Below are 25011 nucleotides of genomic sequence, written 5' to 3'. Positions count from 1 at the left end.
TCAGATATCAAAACACATTGGGGGGAATTGATGAAAGAGAGAGTCATTTTTATTCTTAAATATTGATGAATGAAGAAAAAATTGGGCTCCAGCAGAAGGGGCACTTTTCTCATCCAGGGCAAAATGGCAGGTGCTTGAGCACCACTAGTGGTCTATCTGTGCACATGCCTGGTAACATCATTCCCAAAATGTCATATTTGGAGAGAAGGATGAAAGAGCAGCGAGTTTACTCACCATCAACAGAAGAAACAGTATATGAAACCATGACATTATCATTGAAGGAAATTATTGGAAATTATAATGATTTTTTCTTGCAATATTGTGACAAAATTGCAACTTGAGCTTCTGTCTCCTTAACATTAAATAGCAATCAAAACCCAGTTGCAATGGTCACAAAGCAACAACAGTAATCATTAGGATGGTGGTTCACATGTATAAATAAGGTATTGTGGCTTGGCTCTTTCGCTTACGGCCATACCACCCTGAACACGCCCGATCTCGTCCGATCTCGGAAGCTTAGCAGGGTCGGGCCTGGTTAGTACTTGGATGGGAGACCGCCTGGGAATACCAGGTGCTGTAAGCTTTTTCCAATTTTCTTTGCAACCAGCAGAGGGTGCTGTTGCTGCTGCTTCACAGGAGAAACGTCTTGGAAAGAGCAGGCAAGACTGGCCATCAAAGAAACGAAGGATATGGAACACACACATCATCATCGAAGGAAGAGAGTGAACATTCCAATGGCTTTTGATATTCAAACCACTTCTTTACTCATGTAATAGTAACATATAATTCCCAAAATGTCATATTTGGAGAGAAGGATGACAGAGCAGCGAGTTCACTCACCATCAACAGAAGAAACAGTATATGAAATCATGACATTATCATTGAAGGAAATGATTGGAAATTGTAATGATTTTTTCTTGCAATATTGTGAAAAAATTGCACCTTGAGCTTCCTTTTCCCTCACATTAAAAAATAATTCCTTATTTATTCATGCATATTTATTCATACTTAAGTCATGTATCGTCCTCCATAAACCTTCCTGTACAGTGGCTGTTATCAGATCTAAAAACTTCTGGGTTCCTTGCTAATTTAGATACAGTCAAACTCAAACACATAAAGGTTATGATTTATTGATCAATTTTACACACACACACACACACACACACACACACGCACACACGCACACACACACACACACACACACACACACACACACACACACACTCACACATAGTATAGTTATATTTAATTGGATTCACAGCCTATGCCCTTTCTCTGGGTGTCTTCCATTGTTGATGATGTTCCGCCTGTAGTATATTTAATCACCCATTTAAAAAGGATTCCTCTTAACATTATAGTGTCATCACTGAAGTCTTATTTCTACAAATAGTGACTGACTGAGCATTAGTCTCACAGGTTTGTTATGACATTATTGTTGTGTGCTACAGTTACACAGAGCAGCTCCTGTACCTCATACTTTACAGTACACTGCAAAGACAGAAGTTATTCTTTAACATAAGGGGGCTAAAATGTTTAACAAGGCAAGTTGTACAGACTAATATGCACTTGTACCACAAAATTCACTCTTTAACAAGAAAGCACCCTGGACAGAAAGATTACTTTTCTAGTGCACGCTGCAAATAGTGTTGAGAGTTGAGAGAACCAAGCCTGCCTACCTAACTGACCTATGAAAGTAAGAAATATATAAATTATAAATGTATAAGCAAATAGAAGCATGAAGAAATGAATAAACGTGCAAATAAATAGATAAATGTCAAATAAATAAAAATAATACACGTTGAAATACATAAATTGAGAGAAGAGGATCTACCAGCACAGTAAGAAGAATAAGAGCATCAGAGACATCTGCAGGTTTCCATGAAACAGATCAATAGAAATGATGATCTCTATCTGCAGGAGCATCAGCAGGACTATGACATCATGGACACTCTTCTTCTCAGGGGTTGCGTCGCTGTTTTTTTTTAGCTTTTGTATCATTTGACAGAAAGACACTATTAATTATACACAGAAAAACAAGTGTGAAGTAAAAAATACCCGCTAATAGAAATTCAGTGTAAATTCTTTTTTAAAGGGAAATCTCGTTTTCGGTTACCAAGCGACGTCACTTCCGGGATGAAAGTGGGGTGAGCAAAATGACAGCTGGTTGTTTTCATGAAGAAGAGGATTTCAAAGTGGACATTGAAGGTACGTAGGAGGACGAGCTGCTGTTTCCTCCGTGTTGACTCGTCTTCTTGTGTCGGGTTGTCATCCGCTGCGGGTCGCTGACCGTGTCTTCACAGCGGGGCCATCGGTGATCCGTGTCCGGCCGCCTCGAGCTGCTGCTGGGGGTCAGGCTGTGTGATGCTGGGGCTGACACTGCCCAGTTCTCCGCTACACACAGTCCGTGTTTACTGCTCAATGACCGGGCTGTTCTGTGTAGCTGGAGCTAGGATGAGCATGTTCTAGCTCAGAAGAAAAAAAACAAACACCGCTAACAAATCTGTCAATTCTCTAGTTTTTGTGTCTTATCGACCGACGTGCAGCACAACAAGACCCGCGTGACACATTTGATTGATCTGCAAGTGTTAAACATTAACTCGGCGTAGTGTCATAAAAAAAAACAGCAGCCATAAGGGTTAGATATCAACTTTTAACGCGGCTCTGACTGTTGTTGCCAGGGTCATTTTTCACCCCCCAAAATTGTTTGGATAACGTTTGCCAGGGGCGTCGTTAGGCCTGTGTTAGGGGGGCTGAAGCCCCCCTAAAATGTTCTTCAGCCCCCCCAAATAATTATTGGGATTTTTTTTTTTTTTTTTTTTTTTTTTAATTTTATATTTTTTAATTAAACTATTGTTTTACACATGGACACATTTATTTATAACTCTAACATGCTACATATGTGAGTGTTTCTGGTTTGTATGTTTTCTCCCCCTTCAAATTACAACCCACTAGCCTCTCATCATACTTAACAATAAAAGACCGGGCACTAGGACCTTGGGGAGTCTGCATCGCTGCTGCGCTGGCTTTCTCACTCTGCCAAGTAACGTCTCTCATCAAGACAGCAGGATTACAGCCAAGGAGTTTAGCTCATAGTAAATGATGCACGGAGTGAAATTGCAAGTACAGGTAGTTACAGAATGTGGCTATCTGTAGTTGTTAACGATTGTTACCTGCTTAAATTTAGGTTTACTTAAGGCAAATGAAAGGGAATATTGTAATGAGCTATGTTAACACTAAGCTAGCTAGCTAGCTATTTTGTTAGAAAATGTCTCCTGTGAGCAAGAGTGTGAACGAGCAAATTTGAAATGTAAGAAATAACTATCGACAGCTCTCTATTCTTTGCATTAATATCTATCTCTAGTATTTTAAAACAATATCAGTGCCTATAGAATGTTGTTTATAATCAGTTAACTGCCTGAAACAATGGATATCTGGAGCCCAAAATGATCCCAAAAAAAATTGGCGCGCGCGCAGCGCGCAAACATTACCCATCCTTAGGGGCTAAGCCCCCCCTTTCTTTCAATCCTAGAAACGCCCCTGACGTTTGCTATGTCAAAATGGTAATTGCCGAAATAATGAGTAAGTAAATCTGAATCACGGATTGACAAAGTTTTGGAAATTGAGATGTTTATTTTAGCTGACAATCGAATAATGATCAAATTAATATATTTTTCAAGGGAGAACAGTCAGCCAATAAATCAGCTGATTTACATTCTAAAATATGTCATTTTAAATTTAGCTTTTAAATTTGTCATTTGGGCTTATACATTACGTTAGAACCACACTATATTGTACACACAAATCGGTTATTGTAGTGTAGTATAACATGCACTTTTATAATCAGTTGTTCTGTTGTTGTCAGTATAATTTTCCACACAATTAAAGTAATTCCCAGAGATTTGGGTAATTTAGGTAAACCACACATAAACAACTCATTGATCATTGGTCATTGATCTTATGTTCGTCACTGACATATAATTGTGTGTTGTTCCCTTGTGGAGAAACTTCTTTGTGTGCTGAAGTTCTAAGAAATGTCCTTCCAGGCTCTTTAGATTTTATTGATATTTGCAATTCATAAACAGGGACCAAAAAAAGAACTGATCTTTGACCTTTGTTGTCCAGTGTCATGTGGTGAACTCCTCCAGAGTCCTCCCAGCCCTGGCCTCTACAGACCAAATCCTGACAACTGACCACAGAGGCTCCAGCATTTCAGCAGGGTACACGTGTCAGCCCCATCAGCAACTCTGGAGTAAGACAACCCTTACAGAGCCTGCATGTGCACCATCTTCCAGATAGACAGCGTTTTTTGTGTAGAAGTAACATCTTTTACAGGTTCAACTGCATTAATAAAATGAATAATCAGATATAGATGTATTATATACAAATTGTTTTTGTGTGGATGTAGCCTGCATCAGGCCTCTTTCTCTGACAGGCCCTCAATGCAGACACCGAAGGAGACAGAGAGAAGTGATAGGGGTCAAATCGAGGGGTGCATCACTTCAGGTAACACGTCTTCTGAACTATAATGTTATACAGTTGGAGATGAAAGGAACAAAAAGGACACTGGGTTAGACGGCTGACAAACATGTATCTGTATTTTATTTGTCTTGTGTATGTGTCTAAAACTAACTGCGGCGTCATAGCTCAGAGCAGGATTCATAGATGAGGAGTAACAAATTGCTTTCATACATCACCACAATTTTACTGCAGCCCGTTTATTTTCTCAAATAAGATATTGTAAAAGATCTTTTTATGTTTTTAATCCCAGCAAAAACCACTACATAATTGATGCTTCCCTGCAGCTCATTCCACAGCGAGGCTCTGGCCACCAAGCTTTTAAGACTAACATACTCAACATTTTAATTACAGTCACTCAAGTGATGAGTTCACAATAATAAAATTGTTTCAATGTTCAGCTTAAAGTTGATCTTTCTTCTCCCTTTCCTCCAGACAGGTTAAATATGAGGAAATTTAGATGGGACAGTGTATCTGGTTTGCTGATTAAGACCAGAGGACTCCTCCTCTTGTCCCTCCCTGCTTCCTATATCATTTTGTTACTCGCCTTAAACAGAAGGGGCGGCATTTATCAGACTGGACAGCTTTGTGTCATCAGGGTGAAGAGGCAAAATCCTATGACCAGAACGTTGAAGCAAACATGTCCGTCTGTGCAGTTTGAAAGGCACATGAGGACTTTAGAATTGTTCAAACAGAAAGTACAAGGATTTTGACATGTAGTGATATCTTACTTCTTTAAGGTTGTGTAGTATAAATAAGACCTACAGTCAGGAATTTTTTTTTTTAGTTTTAACAATTAATTCATTGTATATTAATCATTTTATTTGCAGCTGAACCCGTGGCTATAGTGATCCTCTTTACAGTACACAATGGAAAACTTAGAGCAGCAAATGTCGTGGTTTGTTTAAATGTGGTGGGTTTCTTGTGGCTGTCTCTAGTTTGGAAAGAAAACATTAGTATGCATGGAAACTAGTCTGGCTTTCAACTGGTCTTCACCTCGTTGGTCTGGGCTAGAGCTTTGGATTGTTGATGAATTATTTTGGTGATCGGCAAAAGAGAAATCTGTTACTTTAATGATCAATTCATTGTTAAAGAGGTTTATAGCTTGGGTTGATAACGTGTAACTGAATTGATAAAGACAATAATGGTTAGATGAAGCTCTTGTCTGTTTTTTACAGCGATGTAAAAAGTCTGAATTGCGCAGCTTATGATGTAAATTGTAGCTTTTGATGTGCTTGGATGTTGTACTTTGCCCTGGTCTTTGCTGTTGCATGGTTTACACACAGCCCTGGTAGCAGCTGGCAGATAATCACTGTGGGCGTCTCTCTCCCACACTGCTGATCAGCTGAGGCGGAGGCCGTGCGCCAGGACACATCCATGGAGCCACAGGAGGACAACGATGGCCGTACCTTTGTGGAGGTGATCAGTGAAAAGTACAGTCCAGATAACTTTCCGTGCCGCAGAGGACCTGGTATGGGGGTGGTGGTCGTGCCCACCGCACGTCCTCAAGGTTCCCCTTTAAAAGGTGAGTAGGGGAAGGAAATTAAAGGCTTCGTTAAATTAACAGATAAATATGGTTATGGAACTTTCCAATATAAAGTGCAACTTGACTGGTTGGTTGAGGCATACAAACACAAGGTTGTAATGTTACGTTGAGGGGGGGGGGGGGTACAAGTTTGGAGTGTCAGGGGTAAACGGTTATGCCAAAACCAATAGAATTGAAGTAAATGGTGATACATTTTTCAAACGGAAACAACTCTAACATGCCTCCATAGTGCTTGTGTTGTGTCATCAAAGTGTTCTCAAGCCCTGACATTTATAATTGACTTGAAAAGAGGAAATTTACTCCGTCTTAAGCCTAAAAGTCCACTGGAAGTGGCTAAGTTAGCAACATGATGATGTGTGTCTGAGGGTCCGTGAACAAACCTTGTAGGAAGATATCAGTGGACTTTTAGGCTTAAGACACGGTGTGAATTACCTCCTTTCGAGCCGGATATGAATATCAGGGCTTGCGGAAACTTGGATGACACCACAGGAGTGGCATGGAGGCCATGTTTTTTCTGTTGTTTTATTATGTCTGAAGAAACCATTGACTTCAATTGTATCGGATTCTGCTGCAACAAAGTTTATTGAGTAGATAATGAGGGAATGTTCATTTTTCGGTTCACTATCCCTTTAATGACCACTCAATGTGCTTTACAGTACAGTTTTGCCATTCGCTCATTCACAAACACATTCAAAGTGCATCTATTTTTTTTTTAATATTTTTATTAAGAGGTTAGGCACAGTAGGTCAGGAATCAATGTCAAATTTACATTGGGTATCACAAAATCTCAGCACGACAATCAGCAATACACAGAGACATTAACACCACAAAAACACTGCGCATCTTGATGGATCAAGAATAGTATATACAGTCTTCCTCCTAGAATGTTTTTCTTATTTTATGGACCACATGAACGTGGTCCAGTGAACAACACATTACACAACTCAATGAAAACAATAACTATAATGATAGATAGATAACTGAAAATTCTATTAAGTAACAATTAAGTATTAAAGCTGCACAATATAAACAAATTAAAAGGACAAAAAAAAACAAAAGGAAAAACAAAAAAAGAATAAGTAAATGAATGAATGAAAAGGAAGAAGAAAGAGAGAAAAGAGAGAGAGAGAGGGGGGGCGTCAATCAGGGGGCAGGGACTGGAGAGAGTGAAAGAATGTAAGAAAGGGAAGCCACTTATTATAAAATTTGTTAGAGCTACCTTTCACTGAATATCTGATCTTTTCCAGCTTTAGAAAAGACATGGTGACTTGAGCCACTGAGTACTGGAGGGAGCTTTAGTCGACTTCCAGTGGAGAAGAAGGTGGCGTCTTGCCAGTAAGGAAGTGAAAGCTAAAATGTCTAATTGGGTAGAGGTAAACCGGTTATGGTTCTCTGGGAGCCCGAATATGGCAACATGGGGGGAGACTTTTATAATCACTGAAAATATTTTTGACATGGTGTCAAAATAGTTCAGCCAAAAGCAAGAGAGTAGCGGACAAGAGTAGAACATATGGGTTAAATTGCAGGATGAGGCATGACATTTGTCGCATTTGTCAGTGATACTGGGGTAGATTTGCGACAGTCGCGCTTTAGAAAAGTGGACTCTAAACAGTACTTTAAACTGTATAAGTGTGAGACGAGCGCAGGATGAACTTGTGTGAATTTTCTTAAGAGCAGTGTCCCACCAGTCATCCTCCAAGTTTAGATCCAGTTCATCTTCCCAGGCAGCACTAACTTTAGTAACTGGAGAGCAATCAAAAGACAGAAGTTCATTATAAACTTTAGAGATGAGTGATTTTTGAAGTGGATCGTGGTTTACAAGCACCTCCCACTGTAGGGTCGGCGGCGAGGAGGGAAAAACTGGAAACAAAGCTTTAGCGCAGGGTCTAATTTGAAAGTATCGAAAGAGATGAGAAGGTGGGAGATGAAATTCTCCTGAGAGATTTGTAAAGCTGCGAAAAATACCATCTTTGTAAAGATCTTTTAAAACATTTCAGGCCTCTTTATGCCATGTGAGAAAGGTTGAATCTGTAAGCGGAGGTCGAAATAAATGATTGTTCAGTAAAGGAGCTAAAGTAGATGTTGATTTAAATTTGAAGTGTTTCCTAAACTGATACCAAATTTTAAGTGTGGAGTGAACCACTTGATTATTTGTGAAGCCTGAGAGGTTGGATGGAATAGAAGAGGTAAGTAGAGCAGGTAAGGAGGATGAAACACATGACTGTGCCTCTAAGTGGCACTGACTTGAACCAAAATTAAAAATTTTTAATGTGTGTCGCCCAATAATACAGTTGGAAATTCGGAAGTGCCAATCCGCCATTGAATTTACATCTCTGAAGTGTGGATTTGCGGATCCTAGGAGCCTGTCCAAACCATAAGAAGTCAGAAATAGTTTGATCAATTGTTTTAAAAAACTGCTTTGGCAGGAAAAGTGGGAGACAATGGAACAAAAAAAGAAATTTGGGCAGAATGTTCATTTTAACCGCGTTAATTCTTCCAATTAACGAGAGAGGCAAGCTCTTCCATCTTTGGAGGTCAGATTTAATTTTAGACATTAAAAGTGAGAAATTAGCAGAAAAAAGAGAGTTTAACGTTCTGGTTACGTTGATCCCGAGATACTTAAAGCAAGAAAGGCTAATTTTGAAAGGGACATCTGACTGTGTGAGCTGTAATGCTGAAGCATTGACAGGATAGCATTCGCTTTTAGAAGTATTCACTTTATAGCCTGAGAAAGAACCAAATCTCTGGAAAGCAGATAAGATTGATGGAATCGAAAGGACAGGATCTGAGACATACAACAATAAGTCATCAGCATAAAGTGACAATTTAAATTCTGTGCCCAATCTTGAGATCCCAGAAAAAGTGGAAGAGGACCTCAGAAAGATCGACAGGGGCTCTATAGCTAGCGCGAACAATAGAGAAGATAGGGGACACCCCTGTCTGGTGCCACGGGTTAGAGTAAAAAAATTGGACTGAATGCCATTAGTGGAAATGTTTGCTTGTGGAGATGTGTAAAGGAGACGTATCCACGAAATGAAACCATTACCCAGTCCAAACTTCTTTAGTACAGTAAATAAATAGTCCCATTCAACCCTATCGAATGCTTTTTCAGCATCGACCGAGATCACTACCTCAGGTGTTGTTGTGGCAGTTTTAGAGTAAATAATATTTAGGAGTGTTCGGACGTTAAAGAATAACTGTCGCCCCTTAACAAATCCAGTTTGCTCATGTGAGACAATAGTTGGTACAATGTTCTCCAGGCGATAGGCCAAAGCTTTAGCAAGGATCTTAGCATCTACATTTATTAAAGAAAGAGGTCTGTATGAGCCACAGAGATTCGGATCCTTATCTTTTTTTAAGAGGAGACTTATGGAGGCTTGCCTTAAAGTGGGAGGGAGAGTGCAATGTTCAAGTGATTCCTTATAAACAGCATGTAGCAAAGGGGACAATTTATCCTGAAATCTCTTAAAAAATTCCACTGGAAATCCATCAGGGCCAGGAGCCTTGTTATTTTGCATACCTCTCGCAGCGAAAGTGATTTCTTCTACTGTTATTGGTGAGTCAAGTTCTATAGCAGCATCTGAGCTTATCACAGGAAAGATGAGGCTATCTAGGAATAAATTCAATTCAGTGGTGTCAGATGGAGATTCAGACTTATATAAAGAGGGTTAGAATGAGTGAAAGACAGAATTAATGGTGGCAGGCTCCTTATGCAATGAGCCAGATTAATCTTTTATTTGAGGGATCATACGTGTGGCAGCCTGTCGACGTAGTTGATGAGCCAGAAGACGACTTGCCTTGTCACCATGTTCATAATATGTGGAGCGTGATCGTAAAAGAAGTCGCTCTGCATCACTAGTGGTGATGAGATAAAATTCAGTCTGTAAATCGACACGCTGTTTAAGTAAACTGGGAGAGGGGCAAGTAGCGAGTTGTTGGTCCAATTTGGTGATATTGATAGAGATTTCTTGCAATTTGGCTTTACGGGACTTATTCAAGTGGGCAGAGTAAGAAATAATTTGTCCCCTCAATTATGCTTTTAATAATTCCCACAGCAGTGGACATGAAACTGGTTCCATATCATTTTGATTTAGAGAGATATAATCATCTATTTTAGTTGTAATAAATTTGGTGAACTTATCATCTGAGAGAAGTAATGTATTAAACCTCCAAGGTGTTGAGTACCGGGGTTGTGAAGAGAACTGAATATCTAAAGAAAGAGGGGCATGGTCAGAAATAACAATAGGATGATAATTAACAGACAGTACTTTGGGAATTAGTTTAGCATCAATAAAAAAATAATCAATCCGAGAGAAAGATTGATGCATCTGAGAAAAGAAGGAATATTCCTTGTTATGAGGGTTATTAAATCTCCAAGGATCAGTGCAACTGTTCCTGGACACAAAATCTGAAAGTGACCTCGCCATTGAAGAAGGAGTCAGAGTTCGTGGGTTGGAGCGGTCTAAGTTGGGATCAATTACACAGTTCATGTCCCCGCCAATTATGAGGAGGCTGTTGTTCAATGAGGGAAGACGTTCAAATAGCTTATTCATAAAGTGTGGATCATCGAAATTGGGGGCATATATGTCAACTAATAAAATGGGAATATGGAATAGCGTACCTGCAACAATTAAGTATCTGCCGTTTTTGTCTGATATCACCTTAGAACAGACATGGGCAAAGTAAGGCCCGCGGGCCGTACGGCTTTTTAATCCGGCCCGCCGAACTTGTCCAAATAATAACAAAAAAAAAAAAGAAAAAATTAAAAAAAAGAAAAAAAATTAAAAAAAAATTTTAAACTAACAATTTAGTAGCACTTAAATGGCACGTACTTATAGCACTTTGTAGTTTTGCTTTATTTTTTAAGAAATCGTACTTTCTTGATTCTTGTTGTTCTGGGTTTGAACCCTCGGGGTTGAATGCACTTATTGTAAGTCGCTTTGGATAAAAGCGTCAGCTAAATTAAATTTGCCAGGAGTGTGGTGTATAGGGCTCGAAAGGGCACATTATCTCCCTTCACTTTTTCCCTTTGCCCTGTGATCCCTTCTGTGAAATGAGAGGATCAAGGAAACGAAAAGTGGACAATGAGTACCGAGTGTTTAACACGGAGTCGACAACAAAATACTTTTTCACTGAAGTCCAATCGAAGGCTGTATGCCTGATATGCCGAGAAACTGTCGCAGTTTTCATGGAGTACAATATCAGCCGTCACTTTGCTACGAACCATGCTAACTACGCTAGCAAGCAGTCAACGCAAGAACGGGTGGCAGCAGCTCAGAGGTTGGCATCTAATTTAGAGACTCAGCAACATTTTTTTTCACAGACAAACTGCAATTAAAGAGTCATCTACCAAGGCATGTTTTTTGGGGGGCATTCGAAATAGCAAAGGCTAGCAAGCCTTTCTCTAAAGGCGAGTTTTTGTTAAATGGCCTTGCAAATAAGTGTTTTGCTACTTGGAAAAGGCCAAATCCTTTCATGTAATGATTTTTCCATGTCATTTATATTATATAGTTCACAAAAACACTCCATCCATCTGCTCCTGGCCCGGCCCCTCTGTCAAATTTTAGAACCCATTGTGGCCCGCGAGTCAAAATGTTTGCCCACCCCTGCCTTAGAAGCTGAAAACTGAATTGACTTACCAATTAAAATAACAACTCCTCTGGCCTTAGAGTTGAAATTAGAATGAAACACCTCAGAAACCCAGGGACATTTAAGTCTGACCTGATCTTTAGTACGCATGTGGGTTTCCTGCAGGAACACTAAGTCCGCTTTAAAACGTTTCAAATGAGCAAATATCCTTGATCTCTTAATTGGACATGCCTTTAATATTCCAGCTCAAGAATCTCACAGAGGATCCAGTGAATGGGACATCAGAAGTATTAGTATTGGTGGCCATATGTTAAATCCCTAGAGATAGAAATAGACTGAATGCGGATCCCCAAGAAAGGAAGAAGAAGAAAAAGGAAGAAGAAGACAAAGAAAAAGAAGAAAAGGAAAGAAAAAACACAGAAACAAAACAACAACAAAAAACAAAACACACACATTGAACCACGCTCCCACCCCCCAATTGCACTTACAACGACTCCATCCCCAAACGATGGAGAACCCAGTGCTAACTCCACAAGGAGTCAGATCCCTAAAGTGAACACTTTCGGCTTTTTGCATAACTATCAAGCTTCGGGTTAAGCTCCTGCAAGTCTAACAACATTTGACAGGAAGGTACAGCCAATCAAGACCAAGTTAAACTGAAAACCACATACTGTGTGTTTATGAAAATAAGAGGAAACAGATTAACTGGAAAAAGTAATTAATGTCAATATTAACTGTCACTGCTTCCTCACCGGTGTGTATCACCTCACGGTTCTTCTTACAAGTTGAGCGACCTGATGAATGCGCTGGCCTCCTCCGCCGAATCAAACCTCTTCTCCACACCGTTGTGTGTGATCCGGAGGCGCGCCGGGTAGAGCAGACCGTAGCGGATCCCTGGTATCTCGCGGAGCCGGCGACGAACATCATGAAAGGCGGCTCGGGCACGAGCCGTCTTCGGGGTATGGTCGGGAAAGACAGAGAAACTCAACTCTCCAACCTTGATCCGCTGCTGGGTTCTGGCTCGGCGCAATATGTCCACACAGTCTGTATGATAGTGAAGACGAGCAATTTTGGGACGAGGGCGCTCTCCGGGCCTCGGCTTCGGCTGGAGAGTACGATGTGCGCGGTCCACGAGAGGCTCTTTCTCCTGCTCAAAAGCATCCTTGAGCAGAGAGGAAACATCCGCAGCAGCAGAAAAGGTGGAAAAATCTTCAGGAATTCCAACTAACCGTATGTTATTGGGCCGCGATCTCGCCTCCAGATCTTCGCATTTATTGTCCAGTCTTGTCAGCTCAGTTGTCAGGTGCTCCACTTTAGCCTGTATGGTAGCAATGTCATCGGTGCAGGAGTAAAGCAATGTTTCCATTTCACCTACTGTGTTCTTCAGAGCATGCACCTCAGACTGGATGTTTGTAATGCTGCTGGATAACTCCGATTTCACTGCCTGTAGTTCAGTCTTGATGCTTGACAAGGTCGAGGCAGCCTGAGGCTCAGCTCTGAAAATAGCTGCCATCTCAACACGGAGTGACGAGAGCAGCTCGGCCTTGAAGTCATGTGCAGTAGCCCCACCCGAGGCCTCAACCAGGCCGGAGGGGGGATCACTACGGCGGGGATGCAGTGTGCAAAGCAGGCCGTGGCGGTTGTACAGGTGGTTTGGCTCTTTGAGGCATTTTGGTTGGCAAAAAGACGGCGTTAAATTTAGATTATGAAGGTTTACCTAAAATAGTTTTTTTTAAAAGTTGTTGCAGGAGCTCTGAGAAACACGTCCTACTCCATTAGTCGCAACACCGGAAGTTCAAAGTGCATCTATGTTAGCACTATTACACATCAATCACATACTGCATAAGCATTTATAAAAACAAATTAATTGGATTCCATCATTCACAAAAATGTATTAATCCCCTTTATTTCCAGTTACAGGTTTTAGTCTGTTTGCCAACTCTGTACAAGTTTTGTACATCGTTATATAGGCAGTTTATCAAAGGTCCTAGAGTTTTTAAACGGAAGTATTCAAAAACTATACAAAAAGTAATTTTAATTTCCTCTACACCATCACATCCATATTGGTATAAACTATGGGCAATCTTCACCGTCAAAGTCTGCAATTCAAGCATACTCACTGGAAGTTCACAGAAAGTCAGATTTAGCCCCCTTGCAGATTTCCAGATCTGGACAGTCCTCAGCACTTTGAGACTTCCTGACTTTACGTTTGTTAAATCTGGACATTTGCATTCAGTCCATGTCTTGTTGCTGCATTGCATTGTTTCCAATGTTCTCAAGTGGTGGAAAAACTGACCCATAAAAGATGACATCCTGACTTGTCCTTATTTTGGCTCTTATCTCTTTAATTTTCATTGCATCAGCACTAACTGTATGAATTTAGACTTATGAATTTTCTGTTTTCACATCGTTTTTTGACTCACTTCGTTGAAAACCCTCTTTTCCCTGTGGGAACTATCCCCTGGGTCCAACTAACCACATTAATTCTTCTCTCCGTCCTCTCCCACCTCACCTCCAGAACGTCTGAACCTGCCCAGTGTGCTGGTGTTAAATGGCTGCGGCATCAGCCAGGCAGGAGACCAGGCGGGGATCGCTGCTTTCTGTGCTCATGTCAGGGAGCTGGACTTGTCCCATAACAAGCTGCAGGACTGGCACGAGGTGAAGTTTATTAAAGATGTTTATTCCCATTAAAAGAGTAAACGATCAAATGCAACGATGAATGGATACTGCTAAAGTATTAGTCGTACCGAGCTCCATCGTTGGCCAAACACTCTTTCTTGACAGTCATAAAAAATAGAAAACAGGCAGTCCCATCCTGAATGTGTTACCAGGTAAATATTCCAAAAAGAGAGGGGAAAAAAAGTAGAGGTTCTTTTGTTTGTGAGGAAGAGATAAAGATCCTGATAAGCAGTAACTGTTTTTGATTACAATATTGTCCACTAAATAAAGTCCCATGTTGAGGTTTTGTATTAATTAATTGTTTCTAAAGCTTCTGGACTCGCACAATATTATTATCTTGATTTCAGATCAGTAAAATTGTGTCCAACATCCCAAAGCTGAAGTTCCTGAACCTGAGCTCCAACCCCCTAGCAGGAATGACCCTCGAGCCACGGTGCACCGAAGCCTTTTGCCGCATCAGTCGTCTCGTCCTCAACAACACCCAAGTGTCCTGGGACACCGTGCTGCTGCTCATTCGGGAGATGCCTGAGTAAGAATTAGGCCAAACATTCCCCTTAAATTCTGCACCAAATTTATCATTTTCATTTGGACGTAGTTCTAAATCTATGGAAGATATATCTAGTTTTGATTCCTCTCTTAATCCACATTATCTCAGCTACACATTAGTGGTAGTAACATGTTTATAGCCCTATTAGTTACTTTGCAGCAGCTGAAAAAAACCGTATTATTTGAAATGGAAATATTTTAATAATAAAATCTGAAGTTTGCAGGACACAAAACAGTTGAGAGGGAGAGAATTGTACTGAGGAAATGTGTGGTTTTTATATCGCCATCTTAAAATCCCTGTCTGCAAATGTAAGCATCAAGGTCCCACAGAGGAAAACATAGAGTACCACACAGAGATAATCTACACAAAGACTAAAGGAGTAAACCAGTAAACCACAGCAAACAGCAAAAGTGCTTTCTAGTGACTGGTTTTATTAGGTCTACTGAAGAGAATTTACAGTTTGTACATTCTAACTGGAGGAAGGCAGTTTTCTGTTGAATACAGTATATAGTCCCCACATTGTCCTGTGTCATCCTGCAGGCTGGAGGAGTTGTTCCTGTGCCTTAATGAGTACAGCAGTTTGAGTGCCTCCGGTGTGGCCTGTCCCAGCCTGTGCCTGCTTCACATCACCGACAACAGCCTCCAGGACTGGGCCGAAGTCCGCAAATTCGGCTCCATGTTCCCCAGCCTCGACACGCTGGTCATGTCCAACAACAACTTGGCATCCATCGAGGACAACAAAGACGTCCTGCAGCGGCTCTTCCCCAACCTACGCAGCATCAACCTGCACAACTCAGGTCAGGGGACACGGCAAATTGCTTGTTTGACACAGTTGACTATTTTACATGATGTGGTAACTTTTAAATAGTGGCTCCTCAGTTTTTCATAATAAAGCAAACAAGCCAATCTGTTGTATCAGCAGTCTGACGATTCATAAAACCAGATAATTGTAGCATGTCACTATCTCTGCTTTGAGTTATTATTATGTAATTATTCTTAAAGATTCCTCTACAGGTCAGCTTTTATCTCAGAAGGGAATTGTTCCTATTTTGGATCAGTGATGAATCTATTTTTACGATACAAAAAAGACATTTAAATTGGCTTCAGTGCATTTACTTTATCATATCTGCTTAGCCCGAGGAATGGAAAACATCCTTTTTGAAAGTCGTTTTGTCTCAGTTAATGTTTATTAGAACAGAAATCTATTCTGCCCACAGACTGAGATAATGTCATATTCCACTTGTTTTTAGGACTGTCTTGGGACAAGATGTAAAAGGACAGCAAGAAAGGAGAGAGATAAGGGGTGTCACGATACCAAAAATTCAGTAGTCGGTGCCAATACCAGTAAAATAACACGATTCTCGATGCCAATTTCGATACCACGGTAAAAAAAAAGTGCATTATTTGGATGTTGTTAATGTCATATACGGTAATTCAATGTGCTTGCGCTGCGCATATACTGAGGGTTATACGGTAGTTGCGGTCGCATGTGAGTGACGCTTTGTTGTGAGACACGTTATGCATTAAATGATACATCTGCCTCACGCCGGGTTTACACCGGACGCTGAAGCGACGCCAAAGCGACTCGTAAGCGCAGGACCAAGCCTTAAATAACAGCTGGCTCCCATCCACTCCCATGCGCCGCTTCAGCTTCCGGTGTAAACAACCATGTGCCGGCGCGCTAAGGATTAGCGCGGAGCGGCGGCGTTGCTTCCGTGTCCGGTGTTAACCATAGACTGTATATATAAATGGACGAAGCGTCCGTGACGTCACCCATTGGTTTCTGCAGAGGGTGAATGAAGCTAGTAGGAGGCGTTCCTTCTGCGCCATCTTGCCGGTGCTGACTCCTCCTCGTTCCTCGCTGACCAATCAATGGGCAAGGATTAGCAGCGTGAGTGCTGACTCACAGTTTAGCGACGGCAGACGAGCTCTAGTTTCCTGGTTAGCTCAGGCTACGGCTAACTGGCTACTCGCGACATGCTAACCGGGGAGCTAACGGCTAGCCGAGACATGCTAACGGCGGAGCTAACGGCTAGCACTGTACTGTGACCGGATGGTGGCAAACTTACCATGAACGAGCAGTAAGTAACCTTGAAACTATACAACAACAAAACATATTTATTTATATATCATCATTATCATATGCTAACATGCCTCAAGTGGTTTTTAATGTGTAATTTGTATAAGTTACCGTTTATTTAACAAGTCTAATGAATAGATTGAAGCAAGTTAACTTCAGTCGTGTGTTTGTGACTTGATTTTTTATTTTAATAAGTTAATATAACACCAACGTTGTAAACAGTTCTCATATTAAGTATAGGATGTGTTATCAACAGCTCTGTGGGAGATTATCACCTTGAATATTACAGATGAGGTACAAAGACATTTTATCTGTTTGTAAAATGTTTTATTTCTTTCAGTACTTTTAATATACAATATTTTACAATATGTGCATTTAACCATCAGGGTACAAACCCAGCACTGCAGCCCCTGATGTCCTCAGCATTTCCTGTGGCAGCAGCAACATGCTGGAGATCTGCAGCTTCAGGCTGGTCAACATGAGGATGACCTGCAACAGCTTCATGTGTTCCTCCCTTAACTAAAGATGGCCTGCACCTGTTTAGAGTTGGCTCATTGCTAAGTGTCATGGATAATGGAGTTCATATCTATATTCATTATGGTTGGATAAAAACACACGGTCAGCACAGCTGTGTCCTTCAGGCTCGTCCGTACCTAATAAAATGATAGGAAACAAAAAAGTATGGCATTATTGTCGAGGAAGTGATACTTATGAACAAAGTTTGTGTCCTTATTTTCTGTGGATATTCAACTATGTATTTGAATATGCTTTTGGATTAAACTGTGCACTACCAAGACAATGAATGTACAGTATGGAGTTCATTCACATTAAAAGTATTGCATATATTATTTAATACATTATGTATTATGTGCAATACTTTGCTTTGACTGTAAGTAATGAAAACACTAGACGAACATTCAACACAAATACACATATGTTAAGTCATACATGTGCCAGGTTAACTCCTTAACAACTTTTACATGGTAAAAATAAAAGTTTATTACTTCAAAGTTAATCAGATCATAATCATTTCAGCTTAGGAAATAGGTTGTGTACATCAGCCTGAGCTTCTCTATGTGACTGTCTATTCTAGTAAAGTTACACTTCCTATAATTTATTTATAATTAACACAATAATTCAGTGAAGTCTGCCTAGGATTAACGATGTAAAAACTGAAGGTAGCAGACACGTTTAGTTTTCACTGTAACACGTTACATCACATCAACACCAATACTCTGAATAAAGAGCTTTAGGAGACGTTATGCTACTTTAAACAGCTGCTCTTACAATGCAGATGTGACTTTAAATACTCAGGGTTCAGTTGATCACAGTAAATATGTTTCTGCAGAATAAGAATCTGTGTCACACAGTCAAGTCAAATGGGATGGTGAGTGAACCAGCTTTATAACATTAGTTATGATACGTGGTGAAGCTAATTCTCCGGACACGTTAGCTCCGGACACACACAGTCTCCTCTCAGTCTTAAAGATTCATCACCAAACTCTACCGCTTCTCTCTGCTGAGGGGATCGGCGCATCCCGGTGTGTGTAGATAAAAACTCCGGTCCGGTTAGCCCGATTAGCATCCTATTACTGGTGGTCTCTTGACTGCTGGTTAGCGTTGCTAAGCTAGCGAGCCTGCTACAGAGACACCGGTACCTGGGAATAACTCATTACACAACTAAATAAAAGACTAAACTTCACTTACTACAGAAACGGGAGCGCAGACACCTCTAGTTGCTCCGTCAGGAGAACCAGCAGCTCTTCAAACCGTGTTACTCCTCCGATGTGTGGGTGGAAGCCTCTCCATGGTCTCAGCCTGTGTTCAACAGTTAGCCTGTTAGCTCCGGTGGAGCCGAGCAGACACCAGGCTAAGAGTGACAGTCTGTCGACTTTACTGTGACGTCACGTGAATTTCAAACCTCTATTTCGCTTAAACGAGGAAGTTAGAATTAAATTCACCCCCTCAGAGTTATCTTGAAAGAATAACCTCGCGATTGAGACTAAAACCAAATTTTGTACCAGGATGTAAACAGGTTTTATTCTGCTCTAAAATCGGGCTTTTTAACATGGGAGTCAATGGGACTTTTTTGCTTCTGGAGCCAGGCGTAGCGGCTTCCCATGGAACTGCAGCTTTTTTCACTTCCGCATCGGCTTCATCGCTCAGGCCAGGATGTTGCCCCTTGGTGTAAACCCGGCGTCAAACGCAAAATACTTCCATACACGACTCTTTGTGCCTTTTTAATAAACAAGTCGAGGTGGGGCGAACGCTGGAGCCGCAGTTGCCGTCTTGGTTTTCTGAATGTAAACGTCGACTGGCGCAGCACCGATGCTAATGCTAAGTTGCTAACAGCTGCTGGCATCGAAGCTGATGGTGCCTACGGTACTTCAAAAACTTGGGCATCGGCATCGTTTTGTTATGTTAGTATCGAAAGGTATCGTAGGTATCGGTTCTCGTGACATCCCTAAGAGAGATGTTGATATACTTTGAGCATAATGTTTCTAGTCAAAAGACTAAAATCAAAAATGCCCTTTTCTGTTCTATAATACTTTCCGTGTTATGTCTTTGGGTCTCAAAATATATAGTTTATTTTTACGCCTCCAAGTGGGCAACAGCCAGTGGCTGGAGGCATTATTATCACCTGATTAGAATTTGGTGAAAGTTAAAGATCAAGGTCATCAACACCTTGAGGGAATTGCTTATGATCTGGTATAAATGTTAAGTTGGAATCAAAGATGAACTGATTAGATTTTGGTGGTCAAAGGTCATGGTGACCTCATGTTCTTGAGAATGTGATATATCAGGAGTACTAATAGGGGATTTCATTACATCAAGCACCAATATTTACTTGGCCTCACAAATCATGTTTTTGGCCTCTGAAATGTAATATCTAATGTCTCTCTTTAAGAATTTTCTTCAAATTTTAGTCACTTGGACTTAATTAATTAATTGGATTTCAATGGTCAAGGGTCACAGTGACGTCAAAAGTCTATGTAAGCGAAACTGCACTGATTGGTGGAGGCACACAACAGTGGGGCAGTAATTATAGTTTTATGACTGTAATTCCCTAAAACAGTGTAAGTTATTTTAAATGGTAAATGGTTTTGTATTTATATAGCGCTTTTCTAGTCTTGATGACCACTTCAAGCGCTTTACAGTACAGTTTTACATTCACCCATTCACACCCATTCATACAGTGCATCTATTCGCAGCACTTCGTTATTCTATGGGGGGCCATTCAGGGTTCAGCATCTTGCCCAAGGACACTTCGGCATGCAGATGGGTCAGACTGGGGTTCGAACTGCCGACCTTCAGGGTGGAGGACGACCATTCCACCCCTCAGCCACAGCCGCCCTCATTTATAAACAAATTATATTCTAAAAGAAGTAAACAGTTGATGTGATTGGGGACTATCTTTGGTCGTGGATTTGGTGCTGTGTTGGTCGTTTCCAGCAGCACGTTAGAAGGCCCCGTACATACCTGGAATTGAAATGTTTTTTTTTGTGATCACAAGCAGACAGCTCTAAATAAAGGTGTGAAGATCCGATCACAATTTGTTTGTGACCACCACCACAATATCAACACTGATCACCACATAATGATCGATACTTTCCTTAAAGGGTCAGTGTGTGTAATTTAGTGACTTCTAGTGGCGAAGTTGCATGTTGCAGCTAAATACCCCTACCTCACCCTCCCCTTCCAAACATGGAAGAAAACCAGTGGTAGCCTTCAGTTATCATTAAATCTCAAAAAGTGTTTAGTTTGTCCAGTTTGGGCTACTGTAAAAAACAAGTTGGCCTCCATAGAGAGGATCTGCTCCTGATGTTAATGTAAAGTATTTAAATATTAAGGGCTCATTCTATGGTAATGAAATCAACACATTTTACAATTAAGACCAAACACACTAGTAAAAACATTACCAGGTTTTTTTTTTAATTTAATTTCTGCCAATAGATCCATTTCATCTAAATCTTACCCACAGTTAAAGCTCAAAATAGAAAAATCCATTAGAACATACACAAGTGGAAACAATCACTTATTTCACTGTTTGCTCTAGAGGCACACACATCTTAACATAACTTGTACATTAACATATGCTTGACCTGTCCATGTGTGCTTTGATGTATCCATCAGGTCTAAACCGATGGGAAGATATTGAGAAGTTGAACTTCTTCCCCAAGTTGGTGGAGCTGCGACTGCAGGGCATTCCCTTACTGCAGACCTACACCAACGTAGAACGCCGCAGCCTCATGATAGCACAGTGAGTACCATCAGTGTACTCAGTAAGAAATTAGCTCAACTTTAGCAGGGAGATGGCTTGTTTTGTTTCTCCCAACACTCAACAGTCAATCTTACAGGATCACAAATATCTGTCACTAACTACATCACGTACATGTGCTTCTCCTCAGGCTTCCTGCAATATCACAACTAAACGGCAGTGTTGTGACGGACAGTGAGAGAATAGATGCTGAGAGGTTCTTCATCCGCTACCACTTAGACTACCCTGAAGAGGAGCTGCCTTACAGGTACACTACACTCGTCTGTCCTCTAGCCGCAGACGTTGTAGTTTCTTTTGTTGTTGCTGTGTTGGTGTCATGTGTATCTGTGTGCCTTTCAACTGACAGCACAACCTGCTCTTAACCTCCTCAGATATCATTCCCTGGTAACCAAGTATGGGAAGCTGGAACCACTTGCCGAGATCGACCTCCGACCTCGCTGCCGTGCCGAGGTGGAGGTTCACTGTGAAGAAAAAGTGGAACAGGTGTTTTCAGCATTAGTTCACAATAGTTTGCAAAAGTAGAATAGCTTGGTTTGATAAGATATATCTCATCTCATTCTGACCTTATCTCGTTTTTCAAGGTTTATAGTTTTTCACCATGCTTGGCTAAGAACAGCTCCTCCCTATATTTTTTAAGCTTACAATGAATCACATGACTGTGCAAATCTCATCCAAGTGTCCATAAGCCCCGACATTCATGTTCAACTCAAAACCTCGTCATTTACACCATGTTTTTAGCCTAAATGGCCACTACCAGAAAAAGCGATGCCACTGCGCGCCCCCGCATGTACCCTTGGCCGAGAGCTTGTGTGCAGTGTGTGTAGTGGGTGCAGTATGTGCTTGAGAACGTCAATGCGGCTCCAGGGAAGGATATCAGAGGACATTTAGGTTGTTCACCCTAACCCTAACCCTTGTGCAGGTTTGATATTTCTTAACTTTGGTTTTATAAACATCTGTACTTATTCTGAGTGGAATGAGCCTCAGTTTATTGCTTAAAATGTACTAACTGTTTCTTTGTGTGTCAGCTAAACATCCGTTTGGACCAGACAGTAGCTGGACTGAAGAAGCAGCTGACAAGAGTGGTCCATCTGTCCACGAACAGAATGAGGCTCTACTACATCGACAAGAACAGCGCCTTTGGTCCAGAGGAAATGAAGTACAACACCCGGGCCCTGCACTCCTACAGCATCCAAGATGGTGATGAAATACTGGTGGTACCCAAGACCAAATGAACAGCCGGTGTCAAACTGGCTGATGAGAGTGACTTGTTTATTGATTGATTGATTGATTTGTCCATTTGATTATTTATTTACTGGTTAATAGCTTTGCATAATAATTGCATGATCTGGAACAGCATCACTGGCCCACTTGTTTGAACGGAGAGAAGTTAAACGTCGTGTGAACACATTCACAGGGACTGTACAGTGGACTATGATGCTGGGAGGCTCTGGCTGGAAAAGCTGCCAGTCTGGAGAGTATTGGGTCTTTATTAATTTCAGCTTTACATGAGGGAATCCACCGGAGTTAGTGCAAAAACCTGTCATGGCTGACAGGCCAAGAGAGCGACACGCAGTCAGTTAGTAAGGAGGACGCCAGCGAATCTTCACTGCAGCTCTGTATCTTAGTACATGGCTTGTACCATACCGCCTATGTTATCAAGTGTCCAACATCACCGGCTTTCCTGCTCGTCGCAAAAGCTACCAGTGGTAGTAGTGAGACAGTGCTGCTGAATGAAGAGGACCTGCAGTTCTCAATTGCACTTTTTGTGTAGTCACAAAATCAGGAAGGACAATGTCTGTGAAATGAAAAATCTGCCTAAACTACTTCTAAATGTCAGGAATGGGAGAACAAGTGGGAGTTTTGTTTTGTTGTTAGTCAGTGTTTTCCTTTGTATTTTTTTGGATAATTTAATATAAGAGCAGTGGATTCTTTACATACATGAGATTCAGCTATCGATGACATTTCTCATTGTATAAGTTGATTTTAGATCCTAGTAGGTCCCATCGAGACATTTAAAAAAATAGAACAATAGTTAGCTTCAAATCACTACTTGTCTTATACGGCAAAAAGGTCCTAAAACTAAGTCTTCTGCTTCGCCCTTTGACTCTCAGGGCCTAATCTACTAAGATCCCAAATAAAGTGCTTAATTGCATGGGCATTATAACAGATTGCACAGTTGGTTTGTGGGCATTTCGCGCGTCATCTATTAAAAATATTTGCGTAAATGATAACAGGTGCAAACATGTTAGAGGCAGTAGTATGTAAATGAGTGTTTTGCGTGTGTTACTGGTTTCCGCCATGGAGTATTACGGAGCAGAGTGACCCCAAGCACAAAGTGAAAACCAATGCAATGGAATTTGAGGTGTTAGGAAGAGGCAAACAAACATGTTGTTGAGCTACAGCAAAGAAATTGTAATGTAACTCAAAGAACCGCCATATGGGAGCATATCTGCGAGAAAAATGCTGTGGGAAAAACAAAAACAACAGCAGACGAACTTATAGGAAGATGGCAGGACATAAGAAGAAGAACTAAAGAAAAAATTGCTCATAATAAAACCTCGGCAGATAAAACGGGGGGGGGGGCAGTGGAAGAGATGCCTCTGACCAATATTGCGCAGCAGGTGCAGTTCACTTTCTGAAAAAACACGTTCTCTCCGTCTTCTTCCTGCCGTCTCCTCCTCACCACAATCACTGCAGCCATCTGTGTACAACGCTGTGCCGATTATCACCTACGCAGTCACAAGCAGAGCAAATATTTTCAGGCTTTGTAAGTCACAATGCGTGTGCTAAATTAAGCAATCAAGTTTGCACATGTTTTTAAAAAATGCGCAAAACTTTAGTAGATCAGGCCCTCCTGAATTCCAGTGAATAAACACTGGAATTCACTGGCATACTGGACCATGATTGGCTTCCAAACTAGTTGCCATGTCAAAATCATCCTGTACAAACACATGTTAAACTGAGATTTATGGCGAGCTCAGAAGAACTGGGCCACTTCAGCAGATGAGCATGAAAACAGTGTTCTCATGTCAAACTCTGCACAGTGAAGGTCAAACATCTGAGTGAAGTATCAAAATGTTAATCCCATTATTGAAGAAAAGGAGACAATGATTTAAAATGGCTTCATAATACGTTTCATAATCATGAACAGTTCATATCTAATAGTATTAAGACACTCTAAAGGTTTGATGTTTGCATCATCACTGGCCAAGATTTAATGTTACTAGGTGTCCTTTTAAAAAAACAGAAAAACACGTTATCATTCACATACTTGCACAGATCACCACAAAGCGGCTTCATGTCATGTGCTGCCCACTAGAGGCTTCATCTATGTCTTCAACAAAAATTTTGTTCAGCCAATAAGTAACCTTTGTAGAACACACACACACACACACACACACACACACACACACACACACACACACACACACACACACACACACACACACACACACACACACACACACACACACATGTTTGTACTCCTTTCTTAGTGAGGACACTCATTGGCCAAATGCATTCCCTAGCCACCTACCCTAACCTTAATCATCCAAAATGCTTACCCAACCCTAACCTTATTCTAACCCTAACATTAAAAACCAAGACTTCACCCTCAAACAGCCATTTGAAGAAGTGAGTACCGGCCAAATGTCCTCAATTTCCAAAAATGTCCTCACTTTGTACAATCTATTCTTAAAATGGTCCTCACAAAGGTACAAGTACAGGAGCCTACAAATATTCTTGTCTTTCTATGGTTGTGAGGACACCCATTGGCA

General features: G+C 41.0%; 1 protein-coding gene and 1 non-coding gene across 3 annotated transcripts; both read left to right on the top strand.

The window, feature by feature from the left end:
* Positions 1–464: 464 nt before the first annotated feature.
* On the top strand, positions 465–583 carry LOC133004056 (5S ribosomal RNA). The gene has a single exon (XR_009678336.1). It is a non-coding gene; the product is annotated as a 5S ribosomal RNA (ribosomal RNA).
* A 1553-nt stretch (positions 584–2136) lies between these two features.
* Positions 2137–23466, top strand: LOC133003177 (tubulin-specific chaperone cofactor E-like protein). 2 transcript variants are annotated; one of them, XM_061072818.1, is made up of 11 exons: positions 2137–2205; positions 4123–4249; positions 4433–4503; positions 5861–6040; positions 14169–14308; positions 14677–14858; positions 15417–15673; positions 21091–21217; positions 21366–21482; positions 21607–21718; positions 22261–23466. In XM_061072818.1, the coding sequence occupies exons 3-11, from the start codon at positions 4440–4442 to the stop codon at positions 22465–22467; spliced, it is 1386 nt and encodes a 461-aa protein (XP_060928801.1). In that variant the 5' UTR covers positions 2137–2205; positions 4123–4249; positions 4433–4439; the 3' UTR covers positions 22468–23466. The 2 variants fall into 2 exon arrangements, with proteins under 2 accessions (XP_060928801.1, XP_060928802.1); XM_061072819.1 differs by having other exon boundaries at positions 4406–4503.
* The last annotated feature ends 1545 nt before the right edge of the window (positions 23467–25011 follow it).

This window comes from Limanda limanda, chromosome 6 (assembly GCF_963576545.1).
Source record: "Limanda limanda chromosome 6, fLimLim1.1, whole genome shotgun sequence".
Taxonomy (NCBI): Eukaryota; Metazoa; Chordata; class Actinopteri; order Pleuronectiformes; family Pleuronectidae; genus Limanda; species Limanda limanda.
Note: the sequence above shows the minus strand (reverse complement) of the source record. Positions and strands in the feature narration are given on the sequence as shown.

Bases quoted from the DNA above. Each gene is read 5' to 3' on its own strand.
- LOC133003177 (XM_061072818.1), top strand. From the start codon at position 4,440: ATGCAGACACCGAAGGAGACAGAGAGAAGTGATAGGGGTCAAATCGAG. The intron at 4,504-5,860 runs GTAACACGTCTT...ACTGCTGATCAG, and splicing joins CGAGGGGTGCATCACTTCAG to CTGAGGCGGAGGCCGTGCGC. The intron at 21,483-21,606 runs GTACACTACACT...TAACCTCCTCAG, and splicing joins GAAGAGGAGCTGCCTTACAG to ATATCATTCCCTGGTAACCA.